The 24,255-nt window shown below is 36.4% G+C and overlaps 2 protein-coding genes and 1 long non-coding RNA gene across 5 annotated transcripts in view; 1 reads left to right on the top strand and 2 right to left on the bottom strand.

The window, feature by feature from the left end:
• The window catches only part of LOC134748840 (uncharacterized), a 707,412-nt gene that overhangs the window by 512,644 nt on the left and 170,513 nt on the right, over positions 1-24,255 (bottom strand). The window lies entirely within an intron of this gene.
• Positions 1-24,255, bottom strand: part of LOC134748822 (uncharacterized) — a 207,472-nt gene that overhangs the window by 94,610 nt on the left and 88,607 nt on the right. The gene's annotated exons all lie outside the window — the stretch shown is intronic.
• Positions 18,023-24,255, top strand: part of LOC134748811 (acetylcholine receptor subunit alpha-like 2) — a 69,334-nt gene continuing 63,101 nt past the window's right edge. The window contains exon 1 of the mRNA XM_063683615.1: positions 18,023-18,420. Within this exon, the coding sequence (XP_063539685.1) occupies positions 18,229-18,420 (192 nt within the window). The 5' untranslated portion in view covers positions 18,023-18,228. The remainder of the gene's footprint in view (positions 18,421-24,255) is intronic.

Here is a 24,255-nt window from a genome sequence, read left to right as displayed (position 1 = left end):
TATTGGTATCTCGGAAGCTGTCGAGTTACTCTTATTAGTTTCTGTTCCCTTGTTTTATGCATGAACTGCTGTAGTAACAAATGTGGTTTATCGACATGTTGTGGGATTAAACACCTTTCGTTTTGAAGTCCAGTGAAAATTGCGTTGAAGTTAAGTGATTATCCCTTCGGGCGGCAAGCTACCTCGAATGGGATGCTCTCTGACAACCGCGCGTGCGGCGGGCCGCCATTTTTAATATGGAAAACACGCAGCATTGCGGCTGGGCGCCGCAAGGCGAGAAAATTTAAAATATTGCTTTGCCGCTCGAGGGGGGACAAATATAGAGGAACGCAAAAAAATGACTTGTGTCATGATTTATTTATGTTCACATGACAGATAGCAGTTAAATAATAATTATAATGTGGCAACATCATTGCGTTACCCCGATTAGTACGGGGTAGTTGGGAAATCTGGCAACACGGTAGGTAGTGGAGCACGGGTGCCAGTTGGACCGGCTTGTGAGACTCGTCCACTTAGATCAAGGCGGTCAAAGAGGACACATCGTGAAGGATCAGTCAGGTCAGAGTACCTGCAAATAGCTCCATTGTTGTATAAGTAATAATTAGAGTAACCCATAGAAGCAGAATCTTCACACTTGTTACTAGTTTTTTTTTAATTTTTTTTATGATGAATAAGCAGGCGTTTGACCACGATCCCACCTGATGGTAAGTGATGATTCGGTCTACGGTGGAGCACGCTTACCTATGAGATACATTAACTTTTGCCTTGAAGAGCCCCAGATTGTACTCACGCGGAAACACAAACTCGGGCAGGACGTTTACTCTATTCTAAAAACTTTCAGTTTGTCCCCCGTATATTGTTCAAAAACCTTCTGTATTCATCACGTACTGAACTAAAGCACTCAGTTTTAACCTTATTTGATATTCAAGAAGCATTGGTTCCTTCAACACTGAGTTAGGGCCGGAAATTAACCCTTTTTCGGTATACTGCCTTTCTGACGACGAAGGTGAGGTTCTAAGTATTCGGCTTAGAGTTAGAAAGTGATAGATGTTTTTAAATAATTATAACACTAGTAACCCTAAAGTTAACGAAGCAGCTTAACACAACATTCAGATGGTGACTGCAGCTGCATTACACCGCCCGAGTCAACAACGCAGCAGTAATTTTAGGGTTCCGTACCCAAAGGGTAAAAACGGAACCCTATCACTAAGACTCCACTGTCCGTCTGTCTGTCAGTTGAAATTTTTAAAAATGTATTTGGACGCTTCGGCTGTGGAATAAGCTCCCTGCCGAGGTTTTCCTGAGGGTCTACAGTATGGGGTTCTTCAAAAAAGGAGTGTACAGGTTTTTAAAGGGTCGGCCACGCGCATGTTATATCTCTGGTGTTGCAGGCGTCCATAGGCTACGGTAACTGCTTACCATCAGGCGGGCCGTATGCTTGATTGCCACCGACGTGGTATAAAAAAAGTCTGTTACCGCTATAATAACAAACACTAAAAACAGAATAAAATAAATATTTAAGTGGGGCTCCCATACAACAAACGTGATTTTTTTGCCGTTTTTTGCGTAATGGTACGAAACCCTTCGTGCGCGAGTCCGACTCGCACTTGGCCGGTTTTTAACGGTAAAAGTGACGTTCGGATGTCAACTGCAGACGCATTACTGCTGCGGCCTCGTTGTTGCTGCCGCTGTATCTGTCAATTTCCTTTATAAAATGAGCTACAGAACGTCATAATGGTGGTAGGAATGCGGCAGCGAACGTCACTCTATATCAAGGAAATTGACAAATACAGAACAACGACGCCGCAAAGGTAATGCAGCTGCATAGGGCAGTTGACACATGTTAATTTTTTTAACTAAATCTAGTTAAATAGATAGAAAATGAGCAATTTATCACAATAAATTGGAATCTTAAAAAAAATATGGGAATAATAAAAAAATACAAGACCTCAGTTTCGAAAAAAAAACTTTTTTAAATTTTCAAATAGGAAAAAAATAACGGTACCATTCGATTCCTCACATGTTTGTCATAAAATTATATAAAAAATATATTTGAGATTCTCACAATGAGCTCTTTCATTTGATATGTAACACATTATAGTTTGACAAACTTTATTTTTTAATTTTCTCATTTACAAAAGTGGCCCCCGTGTTTAAAATTAATTTGTTTACGTTACATGTCCATCTTTGGGTTACAAACTTACATATGTATACCAAATTTCAACTTAATTGGTCCAGTAGTTTTAGAGAAAATAGGCTGTGACAGACGGACAGACAGACAGACAGACGGCCGAGTGATCCTATAAGGGTTCCGTTTTTTTCCTTTTGAGGTACGGAACCCTAAAAATTGTCAACTACCCTATTAGCATCCGAGAGTCATCTTAATGCTGCCGATATCGTTATCCAAATTGCACCTTCAGGGTGCAGTCAGTTTAGTATTTTGATCGAAATTAATTGGTTGATAATTAAGAATAAGAATTCTGAGCACACTTTATCTTATTCGAATTTAATGAACACAATCTGGAAAGTTTCCTTTGCTCTGAACCAGCAGGTAATTTCGCTGTTTAAATAACATTTCTAAACATTCGGGTAATTCTTCAAATCTTTAACAACAAGTTTGATTGCTTTCCAGAAATTCAAGATGTTATACTGATGTTTCTTTTTGTGAGAATAATTCAGTTTTGTGCTTAGATTCTTTCGATGTTTCAAATTTAAAAGAAATTACCTGTCTTGCCTAAAGATTTCATTAAATTGGAACAGCAGATAGATACATACTAGGTATTTTTTTTTGTTCTTACAATTTCCCTTTTATTTGGGTTTTAGGGTTCCGTAGCCAAAATGGCAAAAACGGAACAATCATAGTTTCGTCGTGTCCGTTTGTCTATCCATCTGTATGTCACAGCTCTTTATCAGATCTTAAAAGTTATAATATATATATTATTATGTGAATAAAATTTAGATCAGTGGTGTATTTTGTAAGCCACTACTAAATTTAGAAGAACGAGTGCTAGAAAGATACGCTCTCTTACTGGTATGAGTTTTTAAATCATATATAATAAAATTATGAAGGTACCTTAAATGCACCGCTCATTATGCGTTATTCGACATTTGTTTGTTTATATTTGAAAAATCTTGTTTCGGTACAAAATTTAAAGAACGCCAAGAACCTGCATGCAATTTACGTTACACTGCCGACTACTGAGGTAAACTGCATTCAAAAGTTTGATCAGATACCTCAATGTAATGAAAATTGCATGCAAGTTCTTGCTAGTCTAAACCTCGCTTTATAATGTTATAAATGTCAGAATTTTGTTTATACACAAATTCCTCCACCGAATAGCAGCACTTCTCTAGCAAGAAAAACTTCAACTTATTTTTGAAAATGAGGCTTGTTTTGTGACTTTCACTCAACAGGTAACTTATTAAACAATCCAATAGCCTGGTAAACTGCCGCGTGTCTGACTACTTTAAGTTTGGTGCTCACGGTCTGAGGTAAAATTCTACGTCTAGAAGCTATACCACACAATAAGTAATAGTAGATATGTCCCCTGTATGGACCCGGGTATATCCTTAAACTACGTCCAAAAGAGAGATATGGGCACTGTGAATGACATCTCGCTTTGTGTGGTAGGGCACAGGACAGCGGATGTCATTCCAGATCTAGAGCAGAGCCCAACTGGGGAGGTACCTCCACCTTACAGAAAACCGCAGCCAAATAACACTAGACCCTACTAATAGTGTTGTGTTCCTGCCGGTGAGTAAGGTTGCCAGAGCTCGAGGGAGAGGAGTGTTAGGGTCGGCAACGCGCATGTAACTCCTCTGGAGTTGCAGGCGTACATAGGCTACGGAGACTGCTTAACATCAGGCGGGCAGTATGCTTGTTTGCCACCGACGTAGTATAAAAAAAAAGTATTATCATACAGAACGGCCACGCACCGCCCCGCCCCGACTCGAATTACCTCGCCCCGCGACAGCAGATTGACGGCCGTTTGCCGGCCGCTCAGTAGAGTTTTTAAGCAACTTACACTATTACGCATGACGCGTGTACAGACGTGTCATTCACACATAGATACGCAAGTGATTTTTGATGTATAGCGTGTCCGCCCTGTCTGCGTCTATCCCTCTGTTCTATAGTTTCAATCAAGTGCAGATTTTAACCAAATCCGTGAGTATAAAATCAACGTGATATTAAATCGCTTATTGAATACGTGTTGACATTATAATTAATGCACATCCGATCAAACTCGATCACTGGAAATAATTATATCCGACATGACACGGCTTTCTATTACGACGCGCTGAATTCTATACTAATTAAATATATTAACTACCTCGTTAATTGAGCACTAACACCGATAATAAATATATCGTATATAGAATAGACCTTCATCATCATTAATTTAAGAGCCTAGCTCTTGTCGGTGGAGCAATTTCCATGTATCTCTTTCCTGAGCCTTTCGTTTGACCGCCTGATACGTCACGACGTTTATCTTTTCCTTTAGTTGGTCCATGTATGTTCTTCTTGGTCTCCCTCTCTTTCGCCTTCCTTCTACTTTCCCTTCCACAATATTTTTTATGAATTCGTCGTGTCGTAACAGGTGCCCAACCATCTTCCCTCTTCTGCTCTCAATGATTTGCAACAGGGACCTCCTCTCCTGAACAAGGTTAAGAACTTCCTCGTTAGATTTTCTCTCGGTCCAACTAATCTTCTCCATCCGCCGCCAGCACCACATTTCAAAGGCTTCAAGTCTTTCTCTGTGCCTCTTAGAATAGACCTTATGGCGTTGAAATAAGGGTTAGAAATCGTTAGTAAATTTTGACCGACTTAAATTAGACTTTATGAACTGAAATAATTATATGTCAAAGAAAAAGTGACCACACCATCCAAGTGGCGGAGGCCGGATTCGATAATAATAGTATTATAATACGGTGGATGCGTAATAGTCTGATCCGCCTCCTACCTCCTACTCCTATTAGGTACTTATGTACCTAATTGTAACACTGACAATGTATGATAAATACAAATAAATAAATAATATCTGGGAGACCGAGCTTTGCTTGGAAAATATATAAAAACTCAAAAATGCGCGTTTTCCTAGACATATTAGACTATAACATTTAAAACTTTCGCGGTTTCGCGGCTTTTATGTGTAGTGGGTGGTTTGAAAATGTGATGTCTACCTCAAACTTTAAATGCACTTTTCGTGGGGTAATCACACAAATCTCTGTTTTGACATTTTGCTGGGACGTCAGTTAGCCGCGACCACGACCATTGAAACCTGTGTCGAAACGTCGGTAAATAAAGGTAACAAAATAAATTCGCGATAGACCCGTTTCTAAATGTGATTTAATACATATTAGACTAGACTAGATCGATTTTTCGCCCTCGAAAACCCCCATATAGCAAATTTCGTCATAATCCTTAGAGCCGTTTCCGAGATCCCCGAAATATATAAATATATAGGTATAAGTTGATATGTAGATATATACAAGAATTGTTCGTTTAAAGGTAATTGGTCGTTAGGTATAAGATAAATATGAATATGAATAATAACTACTTTTTAGTTACTCTAAACTTATCCAATATCGCGTCTGAATCAATACAGTCTTGGCAATAGAGTGCTTAATACGGTCCCCAACCCACCAGGGGCCGCTCGGTAATAATTGCAGAAAGCGATCAAATTGAGATGAATCACCCACCTAATTACATAAAGGTGTACCCGATATTTTGGGTGGGTACTTTATATCGACTGTCATCCAATAATAATACATTAGACGAAAGGGCTTTAATCAAGGAATTCGGGAAATTACCTTTATAACATACACTTTTAGTGTTCCGTGCAAAACTTTGTTTTGACAAACGGTACACTTATGGGATCACTTCGTTAAATTAATATAAGTAATATAGTATTGTCTTTGCTGATAGCGTCTATAGCTAAGATTGTGAAATTATATCCCCTTAGAGCAGTGAAACACTGAAACTTGTAAGTCAACGCAATCTAAGAAAGATAAAGCCGTTTAAGCCCCGTTTATGGCGCATATTTTACGCTCGCAAGGGAATCAAAACCTTTAGGGGACTTCCCGTTCACCTAGAATCATGAAATAAAGAAGCAATGCCATGTAATAGAAATAAAGGATGAAGCCCGAAAATCATACATTTGTAATTACATCACAAAATAAATACTTTTCTTATTATAATTTGCAGGTGGTAAACTAAGTGCGACCTATTTATTTATTTATTTATTTAATAAAATACAGAGTATTCATACAATAATCATAGCCCCGCAAAACTCAATAATGAGTTTGACTGTGGGGTCATCAGTCTCTACTTACATATGTACTTAACTTAATTTTATAGTAGTGCAATTACTACAAAATATTGAGGTAGTGTATTTTTAACATAGATTTAAATTTAGACTTCTTATTTTCACATCTTATGGCTTCGGGCAAACTATTAAGCAAATATGGTATTCTTTTCCTAAGGGTTCTATCCCCGTAGTAGTTATTAATTCTAGGAACGCATAGTTTGCCTGAAGTCACAGCCTTTGTGATGTAAGTGTGATTAACTAGTGTTAATGCATCCTCTGAGCTAAGCTCCTGCCGGCCTCCTGCCTCCTATGTCGATGCATGGGGATAACAGTTGTCCAAACGCAAATTTAAGTACATTTATCTTTTCCTTAGAGGACCGGGAATCAAACCATTTACATGGGTAATGTGCGGAACCTTCGATGCGCGAGTCCGACTCTCAATTTTTATTTTATTAACTTTTAGAAACTTGCTGCTTGGTTCTTAGCAAAATCTGGGCACTTAAGGGTCACAGGAACCTTGCGGACTTTCTGAAATATAACATGAAATTTGACATGGACTTCCGGTTCGAACGCCATCTTGATAGTAGCCTCGTGATTAATTCCTTTGTTTTTTGCTCATTAATATTGTTTAAAGTGTAATATCGATAGCTTTATTATACAGTAATCTAATTTGGTAGTATGCAGTGAATGGAGAATTAATCTCAAAGCGTGTTTAACCACCATTTTGGAGTCAACGGCCGGTAGTCCACGTGCTTCTCGTAAAATCCAGCTATCGGTTTTACGAGACAACAACAATAACTACCGAACAACGTCGTGCTCTAAGAGCATTTGGTATTTCTACCTCTAACCGTGTATGGCTAGAGCCCTAGAGGCCCATCATTTTATTTACCGTACACTGGCTGAAGAAAATCAAGAAATATTAATTCGATCCCACGTGGATCCCGCTTTGACGTTGGCGAAATCATCGACAGTATCAATGGAGCCATACTACTTAAAGATTGATTGAAATTTGACATAAAGATAACATCTACTCGCTTTATTTTCTTTTTGTACCAATCAATCAATTAATCAATCAAACTTTTATTGATAAAATAGAAGTATATCACATCTCAACACATTATTTCTATTTAATAGGATCACACATAATTATTTTATAAATACAACATTACTTGGACTACGGATGGATAGACAAACGGACACGACGAAACTATAATTGTTCCGTTTTTGCCATTTTGGCTACAGAACCCTAAAACAAAAATAAAAGGGAAATTGTAAGAACAAAAAAATTAATACCTATGTATGTACCTATCTGCTGTTCCAATTTAATGAAATCTTTAGGCAAGACAGGTAATTTCTTTTAAATTTGAAACATTGAAAGAATCTAAGCACAAAACTGAATTATTCTCACAAAAAGAAACATCAGTATAACATCTTGAATTTCTGGAAAGCAATTAAACTTGTTGTTTAAGATTTGAAGAATTACCCGAATGCTTAGAAATGTTATTTAAACAGCGAAATTACCTGCCGGTTCAGAACAAAGGAAACTTTCCAGATTGTGTTCATTAAATTCGAATACGATAAAGTGTGCTCAGAATTCTTATTCTTAATTATCAACCAATTAATTTCGATCAAAACACTAAACTGACTGCACCCTGAAGGTATTTATGCCCTTGAATGTCAAGTTTCACGTTATATTCGGTTCTTCGGTTACCGCGTATAGTTACTCATGAAATATTATAATCCGCGTATAGTTACTATAATCATATAACAGAATTAAGGAAAAAAACACCCGCGCGATTACGTAACTTAGCGAACCTTCCGACATTTGAAGTTGAAAAAACAAAACAATGTATACGGGCAAAGAGTGTGGAAGATCTTACCGAGTACCTTGAATAGATTTTCAGAGGAATTATTAACACTTATAGAAGGACTAACGAGTAAACAAGCCAGAAATATTATTAAAAAATACTTAATTAAAATAAGAGGCCAGTCTACCGAAATCGCTTAATTTAATATATGATCTGTGTACCTAGAAAAAAATATATGTATAAATATTGAATATAAGATAAGACTCCTTAACTCAAAAAAATCTTTTTAATTTAAGATTAGTAGTTAAGTTTAATATTATATGTGCTTTTTTTTAAATAAACAGTTTTTTTTATTTATTATGAAAACGGATTATATCGCATATATTGAATTTATAATACATCCCGACGTTTCAAACCCTACAGCGTTCGTGGTCAACGGGTGACATATATTCAATATACGCGATATCCGTTTCCATAGTTTTATTTCATAAGTTTCACGTTGTATTTATTGTCTTCGGTTACCGCGATAGTTACTCATGAAATAAAACTATGAAAACGGATTATATCGCGTATATTGAATTTATAATACATCCCGACGTTTCGAACCCTTTACAGCGTTCGTGGTCAACGGGTGACATCGAAAAAACGTCGGGATGTATTATAAATTCAATATACGCGATATAATTGTTGTTTAATACATTTTAAATACAATATATTACTTACAAAGTACCAATCCATAAAAAAAAAACAAAAACACACACACACACAAACGCGATATAATCCGTTTTCATAGTTTTATTTCATTAGTTTCACGTTATTGAAGCATGTTGTTTTAAAATAAGAGCGTAACTTTGATTGTGTGGGAGCGAGTTTTCCTAGAAGCGGTTTTTTAACTTAAACGTGACTACGAGCGCCATCTAGTCCATGACGTTGGCAGCTATTAGCCCATTCGCGATATTCGCGACAGGTGGGTTTGTGTGACTCTTAACAAAACATGGCAATACTTAGGTACCTACACTTTCCAAAGTGTAGTGGTAGTTTGCAACGGCCACCTGAATAGTAAAGAAAACAACAACACTTATAATAGTTATAATAGTAAAACCGAACAGCACAAAACACTGAATTAAACATTATTTAACCTTTGTGAAAACTTTGAAATTTAAGCGTCTTCAAGTTGGTCCGAGTTGATATTTTGTATAAAGTATATTTGTTTTAAATATCGTGCTCTACCTATAAAATTACTTTCAACTCTACTTATAGCACTCTATTCATCATCATCATCATCGTAATATATCAGCCTTCTATAGCCCACTGCTGAGCATAGGCCTCTCCTCGAGTATGCCACATCCCGGTCCTGAGCCAATCTCATCCAGAAGTGACCCGCAGTCTTCCGAATGTCGTCCACCCAATCAGCACTCTATTACTCAATTGAATGTCTGACAGCAATATTTTAATAGTAATAAGTCAATTCTGGAGTGGCGTCCGCGTACCGGAAGACGAACTGCCGGTAGGCCTCCAACGAGATGGAGCGACGACCTGGTGAAGGTCGCGGGAATTCGGTGGTTGCGAGCGGCACAGGATCGGTCGGAGTGGCGAGCCTTGGGGGAGGCCTATGTCCAGCAGTGGACGTCTATCGGCTGACATAATGATGATGATGATGATGAAGTCAATTCGGATAAGTGAGGCTGCGGGGTAAATAAATATATAATTGTCTAATACCTACAACATAAGCCTTAATAAGCTTACTGTGTGGGGCTAGGTAGATTTCAGTAACATTTTATCGTAATAATTATTTATTTATTTTATATTGTATACTTTTTCATATTTATCATTACAGAGAGACCGGAATTAGTATACTTTATCAGCTTTATCTAAAAGAACATTGTCTCTTGACGTTACAAACTAAACATCCCCATTCCTAACTTCTTTAAACCCTCATCTGGCAGAATATTATTTGTCAGAAAAACACTTCGCATAACACGTATCGCAGAAAACTTTTAGTCAATGATACTTTCGCATAAATATATACTTGCCATAATAGTCATTTCACATTATTACTTTGCAGAATTTCTTTTTGCAAAATATAAACCCTAACTTAACTCTAACTTAAAAAATTCTGCCAAATGAACATTAAGTTAGTTAAGTTAGGGTTTATATTTTGCAAAAAGAAATTCTGCAAAGTAATATTATGCGAAAAGCAGTATCCTGCCAAACGACATTTCTGCCAAGTAACATTATGCGATATAAAAATATGTATAATAACTTTCTGCAACACGATAGGGAACCTAAAAATAGAATTAAATAGGGGATATTACTGCAATGTTCTGCCACCAGAGTACAGCACTAGCCTTTTTAGTAAACCATAGAGTAACTTATACATACTGTACCTTTAACAGTTTTTTGACAAGTTTTCAGAGATAATAAAATATGACATTTATGACCTACCGGGAAACACAAATCCTAAATTTCGCTATCGGCCTGTTTATCGCTCGAATATGCAAGAGTGACAGAGATGTTAGATAACGAAATTTGGATTTTATTGTTTCGCGATAGACCCTCAGATTGTGGTAGTGGCGCCACCTGCGCATAGTTTCGCGTAATATTCCCTATTTCGAACAAAAAACTTTATGAAACTAACTACCTCATGCCGTCCGTCCCATCAAAGATAGATATAACTCCGTAATAGATAGATACAGTCTAAGGAAAAAACGTGCCTCGAAAATCAAGAAAATTTGATTCTCGTTCAGAGGGCGCTACTAGTTTAGGCCTACAGTCGAATAGATGGCGTTGACGGTTTCGTTTGTTATTTAACAATTTTAACGCATATCAGTGAAAGAACATGGGTCAAAATCATAAAAATAATTAATGCAAATAAAAAAAATCCATTATCTATATTTAAATACATTCTATCGTATTTTTATAAATCTTCATTTTTAGTTTTAAAGTGTGTCGACAGATGGCAGTGAATTTACTGGGGTTACAAAATTTACTATGACAGTACCGCTCTAGTATAAGTTACTCTATGGTCCCATTAAACGGTTGTCAGTTAGATTCGAACGCTCAAAACAAAAGAACTCGACATTTCCAAATTTGAAAGATGCGAAAAGTTTTTCACTCTTGCTCGGGACCGCTTTTATGAACGCATTACTGCTCAACCTTTTTGGTCCTTCGATTTAGCTGCACAATGTCTCAAGTTTTACGCTTTGGGATTATACTGTTACTATAAATTATATTTCTCAAGCTTCATTCTTCAGATATAAAAACCAGGTAGTCCTTTAACCTACTAGGCAACTCATCGCATGTTTAAAGTAGGTAGCAAAAACTTTAACCCAAACAGGTCTATCCCTACTTTTCACCTAGTCTTGATGGGGCGCGCGGCTTGCCGCCATTGCTCATTCTTTATTCTTGCGAGGCAACGAACGCACGTAAAATCATAATTTTATTTCGAAGTCGTTTAAAATGCCTATACGTAGTGCACTTAGTGCAGTCATTATACGATTTATACGAGAATACGAGATGTAAGCTGTGGGATTATTCGTTTCGTATTCGTTGTGCAATATAAAATATATTTGTTATTAAAATTGTTCATCATCCTGGAGGTTAGTCGAGAACTAACACGAAGGAATAAATCATCCTGGGGGTTGGTCGTGAATCAACACGAAGGAATAAATCATCCTGGGGGTTGGTCGTGAATCAACACGAAGGAAAAAAAAAAATTTCTTGGGGGTTGGTCGTGAACCAACACGATGGAAAGTTTGTTCGTACTTCGAACACCGATTGCGCCCGGGGGTTGGTCGTGAACAAACCAAAGGTTTAATTAAGATCGGACAGCGCGCAACGAAACAAAGGGCCCTAAATAATCATATTGTGTTGTGTTAAAGAGACGAGGGAGGCTTTCTCTTTATGTGGTTTTAGATGGCCCAACAGAAGAAACTCAAGCAAAATTGCCGAGTGATAATAGATTCTTCAGATCCTGAAGAAAAATCAGATACTTACTTAAGTGTAACTATTTTAACTATTTTTGTAAAAAACTTACACTTTGTGATCAAATACCTTGCATTTACTTAGTACCGCGCGGGCCGTGAGTCCACGACTGGTAACTATAAACCTGGGGGGCGGCCTAGAGCCGTCACGAAGATAGAACTTGCTTGGGGTTGGCCGTGAGTCAACACGATAGCAATGCATAACACAATTTAATAAATCTATAGCGGTTCTCGATCAAAACCACGCACATTTTAAAACACCGAGTTCAAGTTTTTCTATGTGCAATAAAGAATTATCTTTTAAGTTCAAGTTCAAATATACTTTATTCATGTAGGCCTATTTATGTAATCTAGAACCTTACGGGTTTTATTTTGAAAAACATTCGAAGTCTACCCTCGAATAAAAAATATGTCTTTTAAATTTATTCACCAGCGCTCCGCGGTTCAGTTTTGATTTGTGCGTGTCAAGAGACACGTCGGTCTAGCTGCGGAAATGTTCGGCACAAGACTACATTGCCTTTTAAAATAAATCCTTACATATAAAATATATTTGGATTTTTAATATCCAATTATATGTGACAGAACCTAACCCATAGTACGGTCTTTTATCCGCCCAGAGGTTGAATTTGAATAAACACGAGACTACCTCGTAAATTTATAATTGAAACAATACAATAGTACCTATATTGGTTTTATATTACCCACATAAGTATAACTTGTCTCTATAAGTGGGAATTGCTAAATAGGTGTACCTAAATCACGTCACGTGATGTGAATCTGAGCGAAATTCCTAAACTTAAGCTGGATAAAATCTCTTTTACCACAAATGAAATGGAATAAACTAAGTGGTAATACCCTGCACAATGCATATATTTTGGTGACCATTTTTGAATGTTTATATATGCATATAACCATACAAATTATCGGGATACGTACGCCAATATTGTTATGGGATACATAAAAATATAAATATATTTATAATACCGTGATCGCTTAAAGGCATAGGCGATGTCAGTATCTAAGTACCTGGTGTCTGTTTAAAAATATGATTTTACTTTTTTAAGTGATATTGAATAATTAAATAATTTGAATCATCCAATTGTAACAAAGACACCTAACTGAATTGAATTACAGGAAAATGGGTTTATTCATCATTATCTATCTAATAAACCCAATGAAACAATTTGTGAGTACTGAATATGAAAGAAAGAAAGAAAGAAAATAACTTTATTTTGCATGAAATATGGTACAAAAGGTGGTCAGACAATATTATACATAAGTAACACATATTTCACCAGCATCTGGCATGCAAAAAACTAAACTTACAACTGAAGCTAAGAAACAAACGAAAACACGTTTCACGCTTATTTCTTCATAAATACAAGTTCATGCCGAAGCCTGACAAAGTGACCATTAGAGTACCATCTAACTGAGTTAATGATAAAGCGGTTTCGGTACAATTTGGCTAAATACACACACGAATATATTGGTTCGCATCTCTCACAGATATTTAATATTTATTTTTATGGTCGTAAATAATGGGTAACTAGGTAAATACCTATTAACCTGTATCAAAACTACAAAACGATTACCTTCCGATTATCTTTTAAAGAATCACCCTCAGATTATGCACATAAAAATATAAATACATAATTAAGAAGCTAATAGAAACCGTAAAAAATCAATAAATGACGAATGCACCTATGGTTCAACTCTCATGTGTCGGTCGCGATACTCTTTCAGCCATCATCAATACGATGGTACCATGCAATACGTTTTTGCCAAGTTAAAATATATGTACCTTGATATTATAAGTTTAGTAACTGTAGTTGGTGGGGACCCACCACTTGCAATACCGCTATGTCATTAATATAGCACATTCATGACATAAGTCATGGATTAAAATATTAAGATGAATCCACTTCATATAATATTTGTTTTCTGAACTCTCAATACAACCATAGTAGCAATACAGCAAAGGCAATTTTTTTTTATTATTCCGGCTTTAATGTTTACATTTTATAAATATACAACATTACGTCGCACAGTCTTTCGTTCCTTGCAGAGCGAATACTTGAATGACGGGCATAAGTTTTTAGATTTGATGCTTAATATCTGAATTTCTGTTGATTGATATTCATTTCATTTCATTGATTGCGTGGTTGATTGCTGTGCTGTCCCGTTCGCGCTGCGAGAATAGAAGCCGCTACACCAATATTTGTGAAAATATGGTCAATCGCGCCTTGCGGTCAATAATAGTAATTTATATAAAATAAAAAAGGTTCATATCATTTATATATTCTATTTAAAGGTACTCGTCACATGCAGCCATTTATAAATGTATACTAAATTAATTCCTAATGATGTTTGTTAAACGCTGATTTTACCTACTCAGGTTTAACTGGATATTATTATGCATTTTAATAGCTCGAATATATGTACATTAGGTACGTATATATAATTAAATGATAAATAAATATTCTGTTACCATTAATGGACCTTGGCCCATTCATTATATGTAATATGAGCGCAATAATAAACATTTGAGTTTGAGTAAATTACAATCTTATTTGAAAGATTACTTCGAAAGCTGAGTAGACTGCTAGTCTTATAAATTATTTTTGTTTAGAATACCTTTGGTGATGCCACACATATGACATGCTTTATGCTTAATAACTGAACAGAAAGCATAATTTATGCACGTTCATATATTTTTTAGATTTCAGGAACGTGGTGGATTTTTTAATTTAATAAAAATCAAAATATAATTCTTCTTGGGTAAATCAAAGGACTTAAAAACGACGTTAGACATGTTTCGAGCAAATACATGTTTTTTGTTAAGTTGAAGCTCTCGGAACGAAGTCGAAGCTAGGCCGCGTGAGTCTTTGTCCATTGCACGCCGTGTCACTATTCGTTGATCAGGAGCTGCTGTAAGCCGATTTGCGCGTGCACACGCCTAATAACTGAATTTTCTCATTGTCGTCGTCTGCTTAGAGATCATCGTAAACAGGATGAGTCGTCGTGAGACAGACATCACACGGCCTACGCGTCATAAGCGTCAAGACGCGGGGAAAGACATCACAGCCACAGCGTATCCCACCCTGTATGGAGGTAACGCTGGGTTGTATCGTTAGCCTAAATTACGTCTTATCTTCGTAGATAATTACACTTAGACGAGCCTGAATCTTGTCATCAATAGTGTACTGTTCTGAGCCTTCAAAAATTCCGTATCGCGGACAAGCACTGCTAGTGAATTTTAATACATTTCACAAAAGGACATATGTCTTATGAGTTTACTCGTATTAAACTTTTTTAGCTCGAATTAAACTTAATGCAAAGTTGACCACAAATTGTATGGAATCTTAGTCAATTAGGTTTTATGAAGAACAAATTAGATTTTGTTTAAATATCCTAATACGTAAAAGTATATATATATATATATATATATATATATATATATATATATATATATATATACAACCTGGCTATACCTAATATATGTATACCTTTTTGAACCTGCATTGCTAAACTTTCCCGTGCTTCTTAACAATGCCTTATAACTCAATTGGAACAGTAAACTTGTGTATAACATACACATATGTACATGGTAGATAATTATTCCTACAAATATGTTTTCAGAAATAAATATGCTATGATAATATTGATAATGGGAAAGAATGCAGCAAAACTTTCAACTCTTAACATCTACCTGGTTTTTATATCTGAAGAATGAAGCTTGAGAAATATAATACATGATCAAACGAACTTCAAAGTGAAGTTCGATCAGTATTATATGAGTAAGCTTCATTCGAAGATATAACTACCCTCCCTCCCCTATACCCGGAAAGAAAGTTTTGCTTTAGAAAGTAAAGTCTCTAAAAATAATGAGCAATGGCGGCAAGCCGCGCGCCCCATCAAGACTAGGTGAAAAGTAGGGATAGACCTGTTTGGGTTAAAGTTTTTGCTACCTACTTTAAACATGCGATGAGTTGCCTAGTAGGTTAAAGGACTACCTGGTTTTTATATCTTCGAATGAAGCTTACTCATATAATACTGATCGAACTTCACTTTGAAGTTCGTTTGATCATGTATTTTATGAAATCTGGCAATACCTAAATCTTACGGATTTCTTGGTTATCCCTTATATTATAAATGTGAAAGTTTAAGTGTTTATTACTTCATGTTAACGGATTATATTTTAATTAGAAGAAGAAAGAAAGAAGAAAGAAAATACATTTATTTGACGCCACAACATAGTACATAAAAAAAAAGAAAAGCATGCAGACAAAAAAACATTTGGACGCCAAAAAGGATCCCCACTCAGCATAGTGCCGCGGCAAACCGTAGCGCTGGTTTTCTGTGGGGACCTGGCTTAATCTAAAAAATAATGGCGACACGTACGCCAACGACACACAAATAAAATTTACATTGACATAAAAATACAAACATTATTAAACAGAAAATTAAGACAAACAAAATATTAATAACCGCCTTTTTTAAATATATTTATAACGAAAGTTACAGAAAAAACAAACACCAGAACGAACTAAACTTAAGACTAAAACTAAAACAAAGACTAATTTTAGGAGTAATTATAGCTAAATCTGAGTCTTACGAACCCATCGCAGAGAATCTCTCCCATACAATCGAATATTATTAGTATTATTTTGATATGTATAGAGCTGTTGGTTTTCCATGTACCAAAATAAAATAAAATAAAAATTATATGAAACTTGGCATCAACTTTTAAAACACTTTTCATCGCTAAAAATTGTTATAAATAATTTCAAGCAACGAAAACTAGTACATACCTAGTACATACACATGCATTTTGGTATTTTAGCTGATAGTAGTGTATTCTTCAGTGTATTCTTTAGCGCCTAAGCAATAAAACAAAAACCGGCCAAGTGCGAGTCGGACTCGCCCACCGAGGGTTCCGTACTTTTTAGTATTTGTTGTTGTAGCGGCAACAGAAATACATCATCTGTGAAAATTTCAACTGTCTAGCTATCACGGTTCATGAGATACAGCCTGGTGACAGACAGACAGACAGACGGACAGCGGAGTCTTAGTAATAGGGGTCCCGTTTTTACCCTTTAGGTACGGAACCTTAAGAACTGGCAAACTACGGAAAGTGCCATCCTGCGAGACAGACATAGCCTAGTGCAGGTGTCACGGGCAATTTATATCTTGCACCAACAAGCAGTGTTGAACTAGAATAAGTTTACTTAACCTTGTTTAAATCATAAGATTCACTATATTAATAAACTATTGTTTTTTTTTCTTTTTTGATACTAGACATCGATTAATGTTACTTGAATGTTCATAACAAATTTCTCATTATTTCAGTATGGCGGTGGCTAGGTTCGCGTGTCTCTTAACAGCTCGTCTCCAACTCGCTACTACAAAATATAATATACAAATTATCATCATAGGCCTGTAACGTGTATGACATACAAATACTGCTCCTTTAATAGCATGAGATCGTACAAGATAAGTTTCAACCCGCTAAGTACCGGGAGATAAGCCTTGCATTCTCGCCCTCGTGAGATCCCTTCGTAAATTTATCAACAGAAATTAATTGCCTACCGCCAACGCCATCTATTATTGCGATGCGGCGACAACCATGAATGGGTAACGCGCGTGCGTACTGCGCATCGATCGGTTACTTACACGTAAATAATGTATTCGGAGGCGAAAACATGCATATTTCGGCTGAACATAACCATACTCAACCCTTTAAACTAAAAAAAAATATTACGCAAAAAAATTACAAAATAAGATGGTATGTTTGAATGATAAACTAAGTTTAATACAGTAGGTAAACATTAACCAGATTTTATTCGTCACTTGTCGAATGTAGCTACAACTGGAGTTTTTCATTGGTCAATGTAATAAACAGAGAGCGAGTCTGCGCAGTAGCGATTTGACGTTTTGGCCGCAATGGCGCCACAGACTGAGCGCTCTCGGTTCTACCTGTCAAATATACTATAAAAATCGCTTTTTAAACCATTCTCAGACTTTAAAAGATACTTTATAACACGCTTTAAACGCGTATGATTTTGAAAAAGGAACAGCGTTTCGTCAGTGCTATCGATTTTGAAACATAACCTCAAATTGCAAGTCAAAATGTTTTCAACGCGATTCAGTATAGTTTTCGTAGTGTTTTCTTTTGTTTTTGTCGTGTGGGCCAATCCGGATGCTAAGAGACTTTACGATGATTTGCTTAGTAATTATAACAGGTTGATCCGACCTGTTGATAAGAACAATAATACTGTTTTGGTGAAACTCGGCTTGCGGCTGTCGCAACTGATTGACTTGGTAAGTCTCGCTGTATTATTTTTTTGTACAAAACAGACCCAAAGCACGTCGAAAATAAGGGCCTGTTTCACAATGTCCAAGTAAAGTATTTGATAGCTAATTAACAAAATTAACAGATAAAACTACCTTCAGTTGTAAAGGTATTTATCTACCAGTTACGCTTATTTGAAAATTGTGAAACGCCAAAGATGACTTTATTCGTCAGATAAGTGGCAAGTAGCTTATTCAGGACTTTACCTGGACATTGTGAAACAAGCCCTAGAACAAATATATTACTTTGCTAATAAATAAATATAAATAATATAAATATTATAGGGACATTCTTACACAAATTGGCTAAGTCCCACGGTAAGCTCAAGAAGGCTTGTGTTGTTGGTACTCAGACAACGATATATATAATACCTATACAAATACTTAAATACATAGAAAACATCCATGACGCAGGAACAAATATTTGTGTTCATCACACAAATAAATGCCCTTACCGGGATTCGAACCCAGGACCATCGGCTTCACAGGCAGGGTCACTACCCACTAGGCCAGACCGGTCGTCAAATAATAACGTCGTCAAATAATAATCCGCGAAATAATAACGTGCTAACCCACTACACTTATTTCCGTATTTTTTTAATTAATTATCCCACCGCGTGCGAAAATGTCGCTGCGCGTACAAAAGTCGCCATGTGTTTTTAACCTACTTTACAGGAGACACAAAAAACTGTTTATTTCGATAATTATTGGACATAAATGAATCAATATTTTTGTGACAAAAGTATTTGCACTTTAACATACATTAAGGAATTACATGAAAAAATATTCCAGTTTTAATAATATAAAAAAAAAACTTTTTCATAAATATGTCACATAGCGAGTTTTGTTTGGGTCATAAATAACCTCTAAGTGTCTTACCATTAGATGGTTAGATTTAATTGTTAAGGACCCTATACATTTTTTGTTCTTTATCGTCACATGGCTATTTAATAATATGATGTGAGCGTTCAATAAAACAGAAAAAAATGCTATGTAAGTCAATATAATTGAATTTTAATCGTGAATTAATAATCTACGTACTTTTTTATTATAACTATTACTTTATGATCAATTTGTTTCAGTCAATATCTTTGAACTAAATATGTTTACCTAGGTAACTCATTTAAATTGGTTTGATAATTATTTGCCAGCCCAATAAGTAATCAATTAATATACATATATACGAAGCAAGGAGAAAAACGATAAAAAACTATTTTTTCTAGTTTTGTAATCAAAATGTTGCCTTTAAAATCTTGAAATGCAAAAAGTCTCATCTCTTTAAGGACTCTCTTCTTCCTGCCCTTATCCCACGTTATGTGGGGTCGGCACAACAAGTTTTTCTCTTCCATTCTCCTCTATCTTTGGTCACCTCAGCACTCACTCCTTTCTTTCTCATATCCTCTTTCACACAATCCATCCATCGTTTTTTGGGTCTACCATCCGCTCTCCGTCCATCAGCATTCATCCCTAACATTGTTTTGCCTATGTGACATTCATCTTTCCTCATTACATGCCCATACCACGGCGCGAACCTATATACTACTCCTCATCTTCTCCGTTACCGGTGCTACTTTCAAACTTCCCCTTATATACTTATTCAACAGTCAAATATTAGATGACAGTCTTATAATGGACTGTCATTGGTTTTCTCCCGCATTGCTTTATTAATTAAGTAATCATAGTGAAGTTAGGTTGTTTTCATGATTCAAGTTGTCAAAAAATGGGTGATAATTAGAGGCTCTGGTACTCGCCGATGCGCACAGGGAGAGGGTCAGGTGCAGGGCCCTAAATGAATTCCCTGCACCCGAAGAACTGCCGAGGACGCGTCAACAAGGGCACGAACGGATGCAGCAAAGCTAGAAGGACGACCTGGAGGACTTTCGCTATGGATCTCATACCATAGAGGCACACTGCAGTCAAGAATGCAATCGTTGGGCCGTAGAGTGTCGCACCATGACGGCGGCTCTTGGATTAGGGAACGTTTCGCTGCGCAACGTATTAATGACTATGTTGGGCAGCGAAAGGAAATGGAATGCAGTTGCCTTCTTCTGCTACACCGTCATTTCAAGGAAGGAGGCCGCGGAAACGGAGCGTGAGAGTAGGAGCTGAAGACGCGCACCCGAACCGGCGCAGACGGCAGTGAAGAAGATGGGCACAATTTACTGTCTGCCTAAACCCCTAGCAGGGCCAGCGGGCTGTGGGGGTCCGCACTACACGGCGCTACACGATTGGCAGTGGGTCAAGCGTCAATGACTCTCCTTTCCAGCGGTGTGAGTACTCCGGAGTAAGATAAGCCAGGGCCGCTGGAAGGAGTAGAATCTCAGGCATCCCGCACCTCCTTGAAAACGGCCAGAAGGGTGAGCGGGTGGCTTTTAGTGGGTATATCTCCTTTTCTCCTCTTACTAGGAGAGGATGGTTGCAGGAGGGAGTCCCACATATCCAAATGCCTCCCAAAGCCGGAGGGCCTTTGTCAACAAAAAAAAAAGATTATTAAGGAATTTCAAAAAGTTGAGTTTTAAATAATTTCCGAAATAAACCTGCAATCAATTAAAAGTCGGGATTTTGAAAATATAGGCAAAAAATATTAAGGTCAACTCTTCTTCCTCGCATTATCCAGACATTTTGCCACGGTTTCATGGGACCCTGGGGTCTGCTTGACAACAGAACTAATCCCTAGTTTTCACGAAAGCGACTGCCATCTGACCTTCCAACCCAGAGGGGAAACTAGGCCTTATTTGGGATTAGTCCGGTTTCCTCACTATGTTTTCCTTCACCGAAAAGCGACTGGTAAATATCAAATGATATTTCGTACATAAGTTCCGAAAAACTCATTGGTACGAGCGTGGGTTTGAACCCGCGACCTCCGGATTGAAAGTCGCATGCTCTTACAGCTAGGCCACTAGCGCTTCACATGAAATAATCATGTTGAGTAGGGACCTGTATAAAACTTGAGGGTAGATAATAGTTTAATATACGGTAGACTCGATTGTTATAAGAAAATCCCGCTATGTATAGTAAGACGCACAGTCTAGAAACATAACATCGACTGCAACTAGTATAAAAATATCGCTATGTGCGAGAAACTACATATCGGGAGCAAGCGCATCTAATCATTTTTAAATAAACTTGTAGAAAATATCGCTATGTGTCAAGCATCACATAGCTAGCACACGTCTGTAATTGCTGTTCAAATAAGCTAATGTAGTTATGTGATTTATTCCAGTTAGCGATTATAGGAAGAGCATTCATTGTATGGGCGTCACATACCTACATTTGATAAATCCTTAAATATTGAAATAAGCGCCACGCTGTTTTTGGAGCATATGCGTATAGAAATAAGGTTCAAAATGGCATTAAAACCGAAAAATCGTTAAAAATCACATAGCGACTTTTGTACGCGCAGCGACGAATTAAATACTTACGCAAATAAATATAACGAACCACCACCAAAAACAGATCTCCAAAAATCTGGATATTTAGTTTTAAGTTAAACAGTAATATTTTTAGTATAAAACAGGCCCAAAGCACTCCGTCCGTACCTTTGCACGTAAAGTGCAATATGAAAATTGTTTTTTATCGTGTTACAGTAGCCTCGCTAATTCGTGTAATCTGGACGGTGCGCTGCCTTTGATAGTCACGAAATTTTAGACTGAGTGCCTTCGACATTAAGGGCGATAATGTAAAGTATAGGCGTATAACTACTTCAATGTTTTTTTACTGCTAGTATTTTTATTTTATTTAATAAATCTAACAGTTATATTTACAGTTCCCCAATGCGATAGTGTAGACATGTTATTCATCATCATCATCATCATCATCATCATGTCACCCGATAGACGTCCACTGCTGGACATAGGCCTCCCTAGACATGTTATTAACATTAAAAAATAATTAGTATAGAATAGAATAGAATAGAATAGAATTTGTTTATTCATTATAAAAACACAATACAAATTTGTATCACAAACTTATACGTATTTTAAATAATTATCGTCAAACATCATAATATTCATAATTATATAAGTACATATGTACATTACAATTTATTTGAACTTAAACTAAGGACAAATTATATTTACCTACTTACACTATTTTTTCTTTAAATCGACGTCAAATTTGGAGTAGTCATTTGTGAGGTATTCTTTAACGCTATACAGTGTGCGAGATAATAGCAGCGTTTTCATGCGTATACGAAAAGAACTCTCACTTTCGATATTCTTAACTATATTACTACTATAACTATACTACTACTATAACTATTAGGTATATACATACTATAACTAAGAACACAACACAACAGTGTAACTTAAAAAAAATATTTGCTTAGTTTCATCAAAATAATATAATTATTAATATAACTATTATATACATTAAATCATTGATTTATTTGCTAATTGGTTGGTATTTATCAAATAAAAATTATACAGATGATAATTTGGAAATCTCTCGTTTTAGTAGTTTTTTAGGTATTAATTTTTGATTTGAAGGTAGTTTTACTTTTTGATTACATTTTAAAAATATACTTATTCATATACTATAAAAAATTATATAGCTAAATAAAAAATAAATATTTTGTAAACTGCAAAATTGTAAATTGCTAAATTGTATGCAGGATAATGATATACAACAGAAAATAACCAACTTTAACATGCTTTAACGGCTTTAACTTATTAACCACCGTGTTCGCGCTATGAGCTTCACGGAAAACAGGCACGACTACTCCTAGGAGTAAGGTTTAGGTTGAAATCTGCCCTTCCAAATATAATCTAGTTTCCGTGTTTTCTCCTTGACCCATGACATTTGCCCTTGATTAAAATGTGTAAAATTTCAATAAAAACTACAATTTTGCATTAGCAGGCCTATAAAACTAATACTTTTCGCTGATCTTCGAGCTTTGCCTCCAAAACGTACTCTTATTATTATATATTATCAGCATTTAGCAGATTTACAGCCTTGCAGATTTACAGCCTTGCAGATTTGCAGCCTACTAATAGTGTTGTGTTCCTGCCGGTGAGTAAGGTTGCCAGAGCTCGAGGGAGAGGAGTGTTAGGGCCGGCAACGCGCATGTAACTCCTCTGGAGTTGCAGGCGTACATAGGCTACGGAGACTGCTTAACATCAGGCGGGCCGTATGCTTGTTTGCCACCGACGTAGTATTAAAAAAAAAAAGATTTGCGCTCCATATACGTATAATATCGGATTTAAGAAGGACTCTTGGCTTGATCCCCGAGACTTAAGAGGAAAAGGGACGGCCGCTTCTCCATACAAACGTTGTCCCCAGTTTCCTCTGGATTATTACATAATTTGATGTATAATTAACCATAGCTATGCCCCTATGTTTGACTTTTTTGAATTTTTTATATTCTTGTAAAAATTAGGAGTGAAAAATAGATTTCATACACATTTTAAAATGCTCCTAACTTTTATAATAATAACCATAGCTATGCTTGATATAAAACGGATAGTGTCAAAATATTTTCAATAATATTAATTCTGGATAGACAGTAAAAGAGGACAATGTTTGTGTGAAAAGGCGATTTCGCGCGGGTCCCCCACTTTCGTCTTAAATGAGCCACTGGAGAGCTCCTTATAATATTTTAAAAGGGCTTACCTAAGGGTTTGACACAATTTTGCGGGTTTTCAAGTTAAAATGGTCGTAGAGGATCTTAGATCGGAGCAGATAGGGGCGGATAAAATGCAAATATTTAAAAAATAATTGTAGTAGGACAAAAGCGCCGTAAGCCTTTAAGAGATTGCATCCCATGTAGCAAAGTGACGTCAGCGACGTCATAATGACCTAATAATG

This window comes from Cydia strobilella, chromosome 17 (genome assembly GCF_947568885.1).
Source record: "Cydia strobilella chromosome 17, ilCydStro3.1, whole genome shotgun sequence".
In the NCBI taxonomy this organism is placed as follows: Eukaryota; Metazoa; Arthropoda; class Insecta; order Lepidoptera; family Tortricidae; genus Cydia; species Cydia strobilella.
Note: the sequence above shows the minus strand (reverse complement) of the source record. Positions and strands in the feature narration are given on the sequence as shown.